The sequence below is a fragment of the Conger conger genome, chromosome 15, assembly GCF_963514075.1.
Source record: "Conger conger chromosome 15, fConCon1.1, whole genome shotgun sequence".
Lineage (NCBI taxonomy): Eukaryota > Metazoa > Chordata > Actinopteri > Anguilliformes > Congridae > Conger > Conger conger.
In genome coordinates, this window is record NC_083774.1 from 23338342 (window position 1) to 23352189 (window position 13848).

Here is a 13848-nt window from a genome sequence, read left to right on the forward strand (position 1 = left end):
TGTTTTGCTTTCGGGCTGTTTTCGGTTTAATGTACTCTGCATTCGATTTTTATTGTCTAATCAAAACAAGGAACCGAAAGCTGGACTGTCAAAGTCACAGGCTCGCAGGCATATCTTCGGAAGCATCTTGACTATGGCGCAAATTGAAAAATGGAAATAGTGTCTGGTCTGGTGTCTTATACAGTATCCAAGGTTTTGCAGCTCTCCAGAATTTCTCAACACAAGAATGCACAAACCAACAAAAAGATGGAAGAGAAAGCACTAGAAGTTTATGGTAAATTGACGTGATGGTTTGTAGTCATTCCTAAAGGCAGACACCGTGTTTCAGATCTCAAATTCCTAGCTTGCTAACGTTAGCTAGAAACACTACTTACAGTTAATTAGCTGCTTTACGGGCAGTTTCACAGACACATATTAAACCTAGTGCTAGACTAAATTCAAATTTGAATGGAGATTCTCCACCGAAAAACTCAGTTTTGTCCAGGACTATCTTAATTTAATCTCTGTGAAACCGACCCATAGGCTATAGTTATACAGTACACTAGCATACTAGATTTCAGAAACGTATTAGATAGCTAGCTTTAATCGCTTTTTAGTGGCCAGTTGGAAAATAAAGACATTTATCTTGCTGAATAAGTTAGATTTCAAAGTATATGTCATTGTCTGATCAACAACGTCATAATTTTGTCAAATGTACTTTTTGGTTTTGTTTTTCAGACGTGATTCGTACTATTCGGGACCCGGAGAAACCCAACACACTAGAAGAGCTGGATGTGGTGTCTGAGAAATGCGTTGAGGTCCAAGACCTAGGCGATGATGAATATCTTATCATTATCAAATTCACCCCGACAGTACCCCACTGCTCACTAGCAACGTTGATTGGTAGGTTTCATTTGATGAGGAGGTGTACAACTACATTATCTAACAGCGGAGCACAAATTGTATCCCATAGTAATCTCAGGGATACAATTTAGCTTATTGTTTTCAGTAAGTACAAAAAACAACAGGTGTCAACTCTACATAGTGTCCATATAACTGATTGTTCATTTTGCTATGTGGATGAAGTTGCTTCCTTTGGAAAAAAGTAAATGGCAATTTACCATGGCTTTTTAGTAATTTTTTTAAATATACTGTAAATTTCTACAACTGGATATGCCCAGAAGACAGGTTAAGTACCTTCCTCAAGGGTTAAAGGGCAGTGGCCCAACTGGGAATCAAACCTGCAATCTTGTGTTACAAGCCCTGTTCCCTAACCATAATACCACACTGTCGCCCGAATCCTCTACTTTGTGTTGTCCATAGGTCTGGACATGCTTATCCTAAGCCCCTGTAGTAAGCACAGTTTGAAAGTAATTGTCATTCTGTAAAACCATAGCAAACGCATACAGTCAGTCCTCTCCAAAAGTATTGGAACAGCAAGGCCAATTCCTTTGTTTTTGCAATACACTGAATATATGTGGGATTGAGATAAAAAGATGAACACAAGACAAGAGTTAATTATTTTCTTGTATTTACACCTAGATGTGTTAAACTACTTAGAACATAGCACTTTTGGCATCAGACCACCAAATTTGTAGGTGAGCAAACGTATTGGAACAGAGAGAATTTAAGCACATGAAAGTAAATAACGCTTAATATTTGCTAGCGTATCCCTTGCTTGCAATCCCCAAACTGTTGCTTTTCCAGGCTTTTACTGCAGCCTCTTTCAGTTGTTGTTTGTTTGGATGATATGCTATAAGTTGTTTAACAAATCTAGATAAAAATACCAGGAAAGAAAAGCTGAAATTCGGATCTCTTTGCTCATGGACATCTTTTGAATTGGACATCTTATCCTTCTATCCAGATCCAGTGTTCTATCCACAGCAATACAGTTTGCCCTATCTCTGTACAGCAAGGACATGTTCCCAAGTTACAGTAATCTGTGACTACTGTATCTACGTTTTATGTTTGAGAAATAACATTTGACTTGGCTTAGGATACAGCACCACTGTCAGCAGGCAGTCAAAACTTAGAATATCATCCATTTTGTTGGGAAGAGTTTCTTCTATGCTTTGGTTGTGACTGGAAAATATAACAGGCAATTCAATTGAAAGTATCCCAGTTTATTCTGACATTGCCTATTTTCAAGTTTTCAAGTAGACATTTCCTCCTTGATATCTAAGTCTTAAACTTGCTGCAGGGTGTTGATATTGTGGTTTGTGTATAATGTGATGCCATTGGTCTTTAATAGTTATTTTTTTATTCCAACAGGTCTTTGTTTACAAGTCAAGCTCCAGAGATGTTTGCCCTTTAAACACAAGGTAACCATCTGTCGGACTTTCTCCTCACAATAAAGGATATTTTAAAGCAGGATTTTGTTTTTACAGATTGTCTAACAATAGCATTCATGTCATTATTCATCACGCCTAGTTTCCTGTTTTGCAAACCTGTGAGATCATTTCTGGAAACGTCTTCGTCATGTCTGCAATACAAATATAACACAATGTCCCTCAGTTGTGTAGCCCCGCTTGTTTTAAATGTTGAGCCTTTTTAGCAGCAGGTACTGATGGAGAGAGCTATGGTGTCCTAATCTGTAGCATTCTAACTGTGAACTTGTTTTCCTAGTTATTCCATTGCGTGATGCCCCTTGTACAATTTAGATCTTCAGACTCCAAGTAAATTAATTACATTTTTTGTTATTTTTTCCCCTTCAGTTGGAAATTTACATTTCTGAAGGAGCACACTCTACAGAGGAAGATAGTAAGTATAGCCACATAATTAACATTCAGTAAAATTCAGTTCTGGGGGGATGCATGGATGTCATAGTTTTGTTGGCGGGGTGAAGGAATCGCTACTTTAGACTGGTTTTACATCTACTGTATGTCCTCACATCACAGGCATAAATAAGTTGTTATTTTCACCGATTAGTTTTATCACGATGTTGTGGAATTTGGTTCTTGGTGACACAATGAGGTTTAACAGAGTCCTTCCCTCCTTCAGTTAACAAACAGATCAACGACAAGGAGCGGGTTGCAGCCGCCATGGAGAACCCCAACCTGCGGGAGATAGTGGAGCAGTGCGTGACTGAGCCTGATGACTGAGGCCTCAGCACGCCTCACACGGACCAGAACCTCTGTGTTCAAAGGGCACTCAGTTAGCCATGGGAGAGCGAGGCTTCCCCAAAACCTCAACGTATGTGTAGCTATCATGTTACCACCGGTAACCCCAACTGATTTGAGCCAATCATAGTGTTTTCGCCGAACTTTCTCATCTCTGCTTTCAGTAGTTGACAATTCTGTTTTTCACACATATGTAGATCTTTAGGTAGGAACCTTGACATTTATTTGAAGTCCCGTACATAGGTAAAATTTCTCAATCTTGAGATTTCCAGTTTGAAAATCAAGAAAACATTGGATGTCAAGTGCCAATGACATGGGGAGCTTGAGGCCCACAGAGGATTGGCATTTATTTGGTACTCCAAACTAGGTTTTTCCCAGGATTTTATGTTTAGATAAAATCACCCCAGATGCCTTATGAAACTTGTACAGTCATGGACTCGATATGACTTTGTATAGAAATGATAAAGGTGAGGGTCAGTCATTCAGGTACTTGTCAGTAGACATGGACATTTTATACATTACAGACATGGCATATATAATATCTGGAGAAACTGCCCTTTTGTTACTTTTGTCCCTGAAATAATTAAGTACAGGACTGAATGAAACCTAGGTGGAAAGGTAGAGATGACGGCTTGTTCTTAGGCTGGAAGTTCCCTGGTCTTCCCAGGTGGATATATTTAACATTAAAAGATGATTTATTTTAAGAACATGAACCAGCTGTGTTGAGAGATTATTCACAAAGAACAGGGCCTGACCAAGGGAAATGGCAGCTTCCTGCTGTAGCTCTGTCAATTAGCGGAAAGTAATGTTATGACCGGAAAAAAATTGTCGTCTTGTTCTATGAATCACCAAGCAAGAAAAAACCTATTTTTTGCTTTCATATTTTTATGACCATAATAGTTTACTTTGCCATTCATATTATGGAACAAATATGCTGCACTGTTGTAAACAAATTTGACAAAAACTAGTAGTGTTGATACATAAAGTTTTTTAGAAATGAACTGAAGCCTTGTTTTTTTTGGCTGTATGAATAATTTGCATAAACCTGATGATGCAATCTCTGGTTATTCATTTGTGTTTTTGTCTCAGTTTAAACTTTGATGGAAGGCACATTTTATAACAATCCTACCATACCTTATTAATATCCTTTTGTTCCATTCACGTTCGCACTCTGGCATTTGCCAACTGTTTAAGTGTTTGTCCTATCCCTGAATGCAGTATATCTACATCAATATGACTTGCCTACAGTGCCGAAAAGCAGTGCTTAAAGGCATTCTTATCTTACACCATAGTGATGGACATAGTGATTTCACTCAGTGAGGGATCAGATACCTTTTGTCTTGTCAGAGATTCTGCAGTTCTGCTGGAAAGGTACTCATTCTACTGCGGAGAGGGGGAATGCTGCCAGATGGCCAATGGTTACTTAGCACAGGGGCTACAAGCACAGGGTCGCAAGGTCAGATAGATAGGAAATTATGTACAGCATAATGTATATGCCATCACCTGCAGCACATTCAAATCAGTCTTGCTTTTGTTTTGGAATTAATTAAACCACAATGATTAAGCTATTGGATATACTTATTTTTAGCCTTTGGATATATCCTTCACTGCACACAAACACTGAAAACTGGCATTTGAAAACACACTAAAATTGAACTAATATCAAAAACTCCAGAAAGTGAACTATATTTTTAAAAAGCACACTACTATATATTGCTTTGTTCTTCTCACATCGTGACCTCTGTAATGCATATACTGTGCCATCTGGGGGCACTGTTTACCTTTTGAGAGGGGGAGTAGGATCCTGCTGGAGCAAAGCATGACAAGATCTATGAGTGCGTACTGAATTTTGCCCTTCAAACATAAAAAGAAAACACAAGCAAGAATGAGCACTGTTTGAATGGGGTTATATTATACAAGCCCAAGGACATGCGGAACACTGAGCTACTCTGTTCCACAGCACAGAAGAATGTATTGCAGATGATCATCACTGTTAGAGAAAACTCATAACTACTTCTATTGTCATGAAAAACAAGACGGATGCGTCAAACTGGCCTCTACTTCATGGTAAATACCATGTTTTGTTGCCAGGGCAGCAAGATTGAAGTTATTCCTGCAAGGAGAAGTGCAAATTAATGCTTCTGGTAGGCAATTGTCAAGTGTCAAGGCAAGTGTTTTGCAATACAAGAAACCCTTGAGCACCGATTCAATCTCAAGGGCAGAGGAAGCGGGTTTATTCACAAACAAAGACAATTAGAAAATAGATGGATTCTGGCAAAGACAATGGCTAAAATGGTTCAACTCTGTAAACAAGAAAGAGCTGCCTATTCATCTATTCAGATTACATGATCAAAGTATGGAACTCAACTCTCATTGATGCTTTTTTTTTTCTTGTCAGCCAAGAATCAGAGAGCAGGGGAAAAACTCTTGGTGTGTGTGTGTATTATACACAAATTTCTTTCTGGTGCGTGACTTTATTTTAATGACACCATTTCTTTTTCCTTTTAAATTCAGCAAAGCTCAGTTACTGAAGTAATGCTCACATCATTACTTAGTGCCAACAATCCAACAAGTATCCATTTCTGTCCCTGAAGATCAGTTACTTTGATATTGCTTTAAGTGATTCAGAAAGTGATCAACCAAAACATGAACAGACCAGGCAGCATGAGTAAGCATTGAAGTGTTGGTTGATTAAATGTGTACCAAGGACTGGAATACCAATGAATTGAATTTGTTATTCACGTCACCAGGTCTAACCATTTGGCACCCCACACAGAGACAAGTGAATTCTGAAGGCATGTGCTTAAAGGAGAACCAGAAGAATACAAATTAAAAATTTTAACTTTGTGATTGTGTATCTCATAGTAATAGATTAAAACTATACCATGTGTAATTATGATCCACCTAATGTTAACACAATGTAAAATATACAGCTGAATCTTTGCAAAGAACTGCACAGCAGCTTCTACTGTGATTTGTACTCAACAGCATGGATGTCTTACACATACAATGGCACATGGGCGGTCACTGAACACAACTGACCTGAACAATGCCCATCTTTTCCTGAGGAAGGCAACTGTCTTCCATTGTAATCATTGACTGTTAGTCTTTCTGAAACAATACAAAGGTTAGACACATTTCCCATTTAGGTGAGGCTTGTGGGATACCGTAAGCATGGGGGTTCTAAGCTATTTGTTTGCAGTTCAAGTGTAATATTTGCACAATTTGAAAATATTACACCATCACTCCAGAGAGTAAACCTGATCATTTCTGTAACAGTAGCCCATTTCTATCACAACAAAAACCCTTAGTTTGATTTGAAATGAAAGCTTTCATTCATCATTTTCACTGCTAATTATTTTCAGATTGGCAGTCGAGTCCACTGAAAATAGCATGATCTGCTTCTGGCACATTTCTCATAATGAAAACAAAGGGTTCAACCTTGGCTGATGTCATTCCAAAATCAATGGTTACACACCTGGGCGTCTTCAATACCAATATCTTATGGTTTTAATTGGGGTTAGGTCAGGGTGGTGTATGGGGGATACAGTTCAATAGGAAGGATCAATATAAATGATATATTTATGTCTGAGTCAGAAAAGGGAGCTATTGGTTAATTGTTCCATCTCAGGTTAAAGATACTACAATGTTATTTCCTGATTTTCAGTGTGGCTATCCTCCACCATACTGGGCACAGAGAGACCAAATTTTGTACACAATGGATGGTGGATCCTTAAGTGTACAGTGGTAAGACAAAGAGTGAAGAGCCTCCTCCAGCACCGTGAGAAGTAGGCCGTTGACAACACCATCATTGCTCAATCTGGCCCATAGTCCATTCTGGATACCATTGCAGAAGCATACAAGATACTAGGTTAGGCATTAAACATAAAGGAGACACACATTTTCCATCAACCATTTCCAGACAAGACCGTAATGGTCCCTGCAATACATGCTGACAATCACATCCATTAAAATCTAGGGTACGCTCCTTAGCTTGGTGGCCGTCTCTTCTCCAAAGCCATATTGTTAATTTGTCAATGCACCCTTTGCCTTTAACTCTGACTCAGAAAATGAGTTGTTGGTCATTGTGACGTCCACAATAAGAATAAACCTCCTGTCTACAATAGGATATTGGAATATTGGAAAGTGAAAATCTTGAGGATTAGCTGGGAACACAAACATACAAAGACCAGTCCCCTGGGGAAGGTCAACATAAACAACATCACCAATACCTTTATCCAACAGCAATTCAGACGGACCGGAGCCATCATTCATATGCTCAACTCTCACCTCCCCAAACAGGTTATGTACTCCCAAATAAAGGAAGGGCAGTAGTCCTCTTGAGGGTTGAAAAAGCACTTCAGAGGCACCATGAAAAGGTACAGAGATAACAGTACGCCATGCTCAAAGGACCCTCCACAAGCGGAAAACACTTGGAGCAGCCAGCCAGCCAAAAGTTCTCCAAGGGCACAGTGACAAGATGGAAGCCACTGTTAGCCAAAGGATACATCAATGCTTCTCTCACATTTGCTAAAAACACAGCATTTCACAGTAAGAACATCACATGGTGGTGGTAGTGTGATGGTGTGTGGATGTTTTGCTGCCTTGGGACCTGGATGAATGCCATTTTTGAACGAACCATGAATTCTGTTTTGTACCAGAAAATTGTGAAAAACTACATGAAGAATTTGGTTGCCATTATTGCAGCTTAAAGTTAAGTTAGTTAGGTTATGCAAAGTTATTACGTTTAACCCATTTAAGGAGTAGGATCACAAATATGTGATTGGAATATTCTTGAATGAACATCCTCATGCTGGTGTAACAATCACTCTGGTATCACTCTTGAAAACAATATAGCTCTAGAACACTTTTTTTTATTTCCCCAAAAAAACATGCTCCTCCAAGGTGGTGGTGTTCTCGTGGTGATATGGAAGTTTAATAACTTTTTTCATTCAATAAATGAAATCATTGAAAAATAATTAAATGTGTTTTGTGTTCTCCCAGGTTCCCTTTGACTAATATTATCATTTGACTGATCTGAAACCATTCAGTGTGTAATAATAGAGAAAATCAGGAAGGGGACAAATACTTATTCCCGGTACTGCATATGCTGAAATTGATACACAGAAAGCCAGGCAAAAGACTGGACCAATGAGGCAGGTGTGTGATAAACCCATCTTTAATATTAACTAATCATCTCTCTCTCAATAACATTGCTTCCTCAGCTGTCTGTCAGCACCCCAATGGGACTCACATACTAATGTATTCTAATATCAACAATCCATTTTAGGTTTAATTCAGCCAACACCTTTGAAGTCTAAGTGCAATAACTATGCCGGAACACAATTTACAGGACTAGCTCTTACATTGACGGTATTATGGGCAAGCATATTAATCGTGGCCATAGTAACCGTTTTATGCACTTGATGTATGCACATATACCTCCTCAAATAACCATGCTGTTTAGTTGTCCATATTTTCTTGCTGTTGTGTGGGATGTGGTGCTTGTCAGGGGTAATTCCAATTGACCGTAAAGGTCTTTCACCGTGGGAAAACTGGTAGGGGGCAGTCAGCTAGCAAAACACCAGCCCTCCACACTTCCGCTTTCAATAGAATCTCCCACAATTCTTTGCTCCAGTAAGTTCTTACTTGGCCAGAAAAGCAGATCATTTTATTTCTGTTGGCAGCTAAAAATAATGAAATGCAGTTTCTTCTCATATTAATTTGATGAAAACAATATAATATTCCCTTTATATGCATTGTGTACAGATAAAAGACTATATCAGAGGATGACAAAGATTAATTTAATAGTCAGATTAAAATAATCATGAAGTTGGGATTTTTGGTTCTTGACTAGGAGCTTATACAGTAACAACAACCTGTAAAACAATAAGTACAGCGTAAATAACATTACAAATCTTCACCTGGTAATAGTGCAGTACTACCATCACAATCCAGTTACAAAATCCCTTGCTGTTTTATAAAATCCTAATGAAAAATATTCAATTGCTAGCATGTCCTTGACTATTGATCATACATTAATCATTAAATATGTAATGCATTATCATGTAACCTTGTCTTGTATTTTGATTACTGGATCATTGTGTATGTCACGTTAACACCAATTAAGGTTCTGTTCCACTGAAAAAAAACACATTTTCAGTCCAATTGACCTTTTTCTGTTTACCGCTGCAAATCCCTCAACTATTCAACTTTCAGGATAATAATTGTCATCATTTTGAATTATTACATCACGTGTATGGTGAAATTAATATAATTATTTACCATTTCCATCTGTGGAGTTGATTTTCTCAAAACCTGATGATATTGGATGATATTACAAGACTCTGAACCATATTTCTCAGTGCATAATCATCCTATTATCATCAAACTTTGCAAACCTTTCCAAACCCAGGAGAGTGTTTTCAGACAATTTTCTTGTCATAAGCTTTAGGGGCAGGTAAAGCACATCACAAATCTCATTGTTAGATAAATGTAATAATTTTTCATCAAGAAAAATAAAAGATGCCTAGAAAAATGTTGGGTACCCAAATTGGGTACTGGTGATACAAACATGTCTCAAAACAATCTTCAGACATGTCTTATTTAGAATCTGAAAGAATTGTTACTTGGTTACTTGATATTTTACTTGGGACTGCTACAAAACTGAATCTGTAATTTTAATGAGCTAATTTACATTTTGTCAGAATGTATCTTTTCAAGTCCATACCTCATGATAATTGAAGTACCGTATATACCTCTGAAATCATGTGGCAGACCAAAGATGTGTTTTTGGTGGAACATTACATGGGCTCTAGGTGCTGGCACTTCTGAGAGTGACAGTGTACTGTAGGCAGTGAGTGAAGTATTAAGAGGAAATATATAACATATAATATGCATTCATTGCATATCGAGCAAGCTCTATATTTAGAGTTTAAGGACACACAACAATTCAGAACAACAGTACACTATGAGCTCAGGCAGATTGGAGAGTATGTAATTATTTATAATTATTGAGATGCAGCTAATCATTGTAATGCTTGTGACCAGCTGTGGCAGAAAATTAGTGGAGAAGCTGAATAAGAGCTGGAAACAAACCAGGATATTAATAATAATTTCTGAGACATATATTAAGTTGTTTATGCAACAATGAAAAAACATGTATTTCCTGTGAATACCAATATATTAGTGTTCATGAAATGGAGTGCCTCTCAGCCTCTGCTAGTGGACTGCCAATATAACTCCTTAACTGTCTTCTATCAGTGCTTTCCCAGGTGGCCTGCCAACCCATTTGGCAGAATTACTTTGACAATGGAACAAGAATTGCTTTGTTTGCAGAGGTTCTTCTGTCCTAATCAGGCCAATTTCAGGCTTTTATCTCTTTACATTGGTCAGACAGATGAATAATTAGGGGAACAAATACAATTCCTCCAGAGGAGACTATTACACGCTTCTTGCTATTGACTGTGGATACAATTTTTAACACCAAGACACCAGCGTTCCCAAGCCGTGTGCAGGTACCCACAGCAGGATTAGACAGGGCAATTCATGAAGCTTTAACAACCAACAGTGCATTCATGTCATATTTAGCTTTTTAAATTAAACCGATTTGGAGGGTAACACATCAACAAAGTGAATGCATTCATTAATGTGACTAGGACATACAGTAACATATACTTGCTCACCTTTAAGAGGATGAAACTCAAATAAAAATCTGAGAGCTGAGAGAAATAAGAACAATGTGCGCAGTGAACAGCAACTCTTGATTGGAGGCTTGGAGGCAAGCAAATGCCAATGAGATGCCATATTTAGTTATAGATGTACATTTCCATACAATATACTTAAAGCCTTCAACCAACATAAAAAATGATACAGTTTTGCAATGGAGTCATAGTTCAAGTAGATTTCCACAAACTATCCCATCTTAAATGCAAAATTTTGGGGTAGAGATGGCGTTTACCAAACTGCAAAAATGCTGCATGAAAAGATGAGAGTTAATATAAAACGCTGCACCATGAAGAAGAGTCAGAGAGATCATATTTCTCACATGAAATTCAGTTGTTGCTTGGGCCAACAAACTACCACAAAACAGCAAGACATTGCTATCCCTTTTTTCTTCTGTGAAGGCTGGGTTTAATGTCACAGAATGGGCTGTCACAAATGGTAGGAGAAAACTTGACAGAAATATTATAATTCACACGTGTGTGTGTCTGTGTGCATATGCATGTGTTGGGAGGGGGCGGGGGTTCATTAACTCAGCTCCCACACAATCATTTTGAGACCTGCCCACCTGATCATTGAGACTCTCCTGAAGGGTAGTTTACAGCTCCATTCCAATGAATACAAAGAAAACAAGTTAAATCCTTATATAAGCCAAAAACAATAATGAATAAAGCTTTATTCGCTTCATGACATACTGACCTGTCCAAGACGGCATGTCATGAATTCACACAATACATACAATGCATTAAAACTAGGTGCAGTGTATTGTCAAGGATAAAACGGGACACATACAATACAATTACATTGAATCAATACACATAGAGAATGGTAGACAAACAGCAGTTACAAATTGCTGGGGGAACTAGCAGATACAGTGTCTTCAATAGGAGTATGTACAAAGCGTGTTGAGATTGGAGAGTTTGCAATTTAATCAGTTCCAGTCATGGGCGGCAAAGAAATGAGTTACAACCAAAGGTCTTAGCGATGGCCAGGGTTATGAAATTGGCAAATCTAAGGTTATAGCACGTCTGGGAATTATGCAATTATGAGGTTTGAGAGATAGTGAGGCGTGAGGTGTAAGACTGATTTATAGATAAACAAGTATCAGTTAATGACTGAGGCAAAGAATCTTGGGGTGACTCTTGATAACTGCCTCTCCCTGGCTCCACAAGTATCCTCCACTGCCAGAACCTGCAGGTTCTTTCTGTATAATATATGCCGCATCCGTCATCTCCTGACGGAGAAAGCCACCCAGCTCCTAGTCCAGGCGCTCGTCATTTCCCGCCTGGATTACTGCAACTCCCTCCTAGCCGGTCTCCCAGCGTGCGCCATCAAGCCCCTCCAGCTGGTCCAGAATGCTGCAGCCCGCTTGATCACCAGTCAGCCCAGGCCGGCTCATGTCACCCCGCTTCTCATTGGCCTCCACTGGCTTCCTATTGCCGCACGCATCCGATTCAAGGCCCTAGTGTTGGCATTTCAGGCTGCTAAGGGGACTGCCCCACATTACATACAATCCCTGATCACTCCCTACTCCCCAGCTAGACCACTCCGGTCTGCCAGCTCTGGTCGCCTTACGGTTCCCTCTCTACGGGCACCTGGCGGTCGAGCTGCACGTTCACGCCTGTTTTCCGTTCTGGTTCCTCAGTGGTGGAATGACTTGCCTACCACTGTCAGGACAGCAGAATCCCTCCCCCTATTTCGACGCAGACTCAAAACACACCTCTTCAAACTCTACCTTAGTCCTCCCTCCTGACTTACCCCGCCCCCCCCTTCGGATACCCCTATCCCTGTCTAACCCCCCCCCCCCCCAAAAAAAAAAAAAAAAATTGCACTTATGATGACGACTATATGTTTAGAACAGCAGTCCAGGTGTATTTTCCTAGTTCTGGTTGTGATGCTTTGACTTCTGGTAGAACCTATGCACTTGTAAGTCGCTTTGGATTAAAAGCGTCTGCCAAATGACTAAAATGTAAAAAAATGTAAATGTAATGACTCTTCTGCTGTGGAGGGTTGGGCAGTCAACAAGGGAGATGCAATGGCACGAAGTGACTGGGACATTGGTAATAAAGCAGAGAGCAAAGCGGTTTTGTCTTAGTTAGTTTTATATAGCAAAGAAGGATGACTGGTGAGGGCTTAGTGTAGTGAATGGAGAAATAGCGTTGTCACACCATAGGAGGGAGACGTGGCACTGCCTGGTGGGCTGACTATTTAACGCAACCCAAGATCATGTCCTCTCCTCCCACGTAGGCAGGGCTGAGACAATCCGCTTCTCCACCGGATCGAATCTCACAACTGTAGTGTCATCAGTAAACTGATCCATTCGGGCATTACCAGCAGATGTGCAATGCTACGTATAAAAACAGAACAGAGTGTAGGTCCTAAAGTTGAGCCCTGGGGCACACCTATAGTGATAGGGGGGGGGGGGGGTATTTTCACCCTTGATGCACTGCATGAGAGAACAAATTGAAGAACCATGTTGGAGAACCATGGCGAGGTTTGTTTGTCAGATATGCACATTACATTACTCTTGTGAGAGTGTTCTTAGAAATTATTCATGTGGCAGCAACTAAATGCATAAAAGCATGCAGACATGGTTAAGAGGTTCAGCTGTTGTTCAGACCAAATGTCAGAATGGGGAAGAAATGTGATCTAAGTGACTTTGACTGTGCAATGATTGTTGGTGCCAGACAGGGTGGTTTGAGTATCTCAGAAACTGCTGAACTCCTGTGATTTTCATGCACAACAGTCTGTACAGTTTGCAGAGAAGACTTAGATATCACAAATATATAATAAATAGCATAACATGACTGAATATAAATAAATAATGTTCTTGATCATGAATACCAGACAATAGCTTGTAATCCTAAATACATGCAGACAACAAAGCCAAGCAAACATTTAGGTAAGGTATGCAATGACCATTACCATCAACTGCTACAAGTGACAGAAATGAGAACCAAAGAGAAGATGAAAAAAGCCAAGGGAGGTTTGAGGTTTACAAACAATCCTCCACCACGCCCTCCCCAAA

The 13848-nt window shown here is 39.4% G+C and overlaps 1 protein-coding gene across 1 annotated transcript; it reads left to right on the plus strand.

The window, feature by feature from the left end:
• Positions 1 to 74: 74 nt before the first annotated feature.
• On the plus strand, positions 75 to 3271 carry ciao2a (cytosolic iron-sulfur assembly component 2A). Its single transcript, XM_061222264.1, has 5 exons — positions 75 to 274; positions 718 to 882; positions 2251 to 2300; positions 2694 to 2739; positions 2980 to 3271. Exons 1-5 carry the CDS (start codon positions 151 to 153, stop codon positions 3078 to 3080), a joined length of 486 nt encoding a protein of 161 aa, XP_061078248.1. The 5' UTR covers positions 75 to 150; the 3' UTR covers positions 3081 to 3271.
• Positions 3272 to 13848: the final 10577 nt, after the last annotated feature.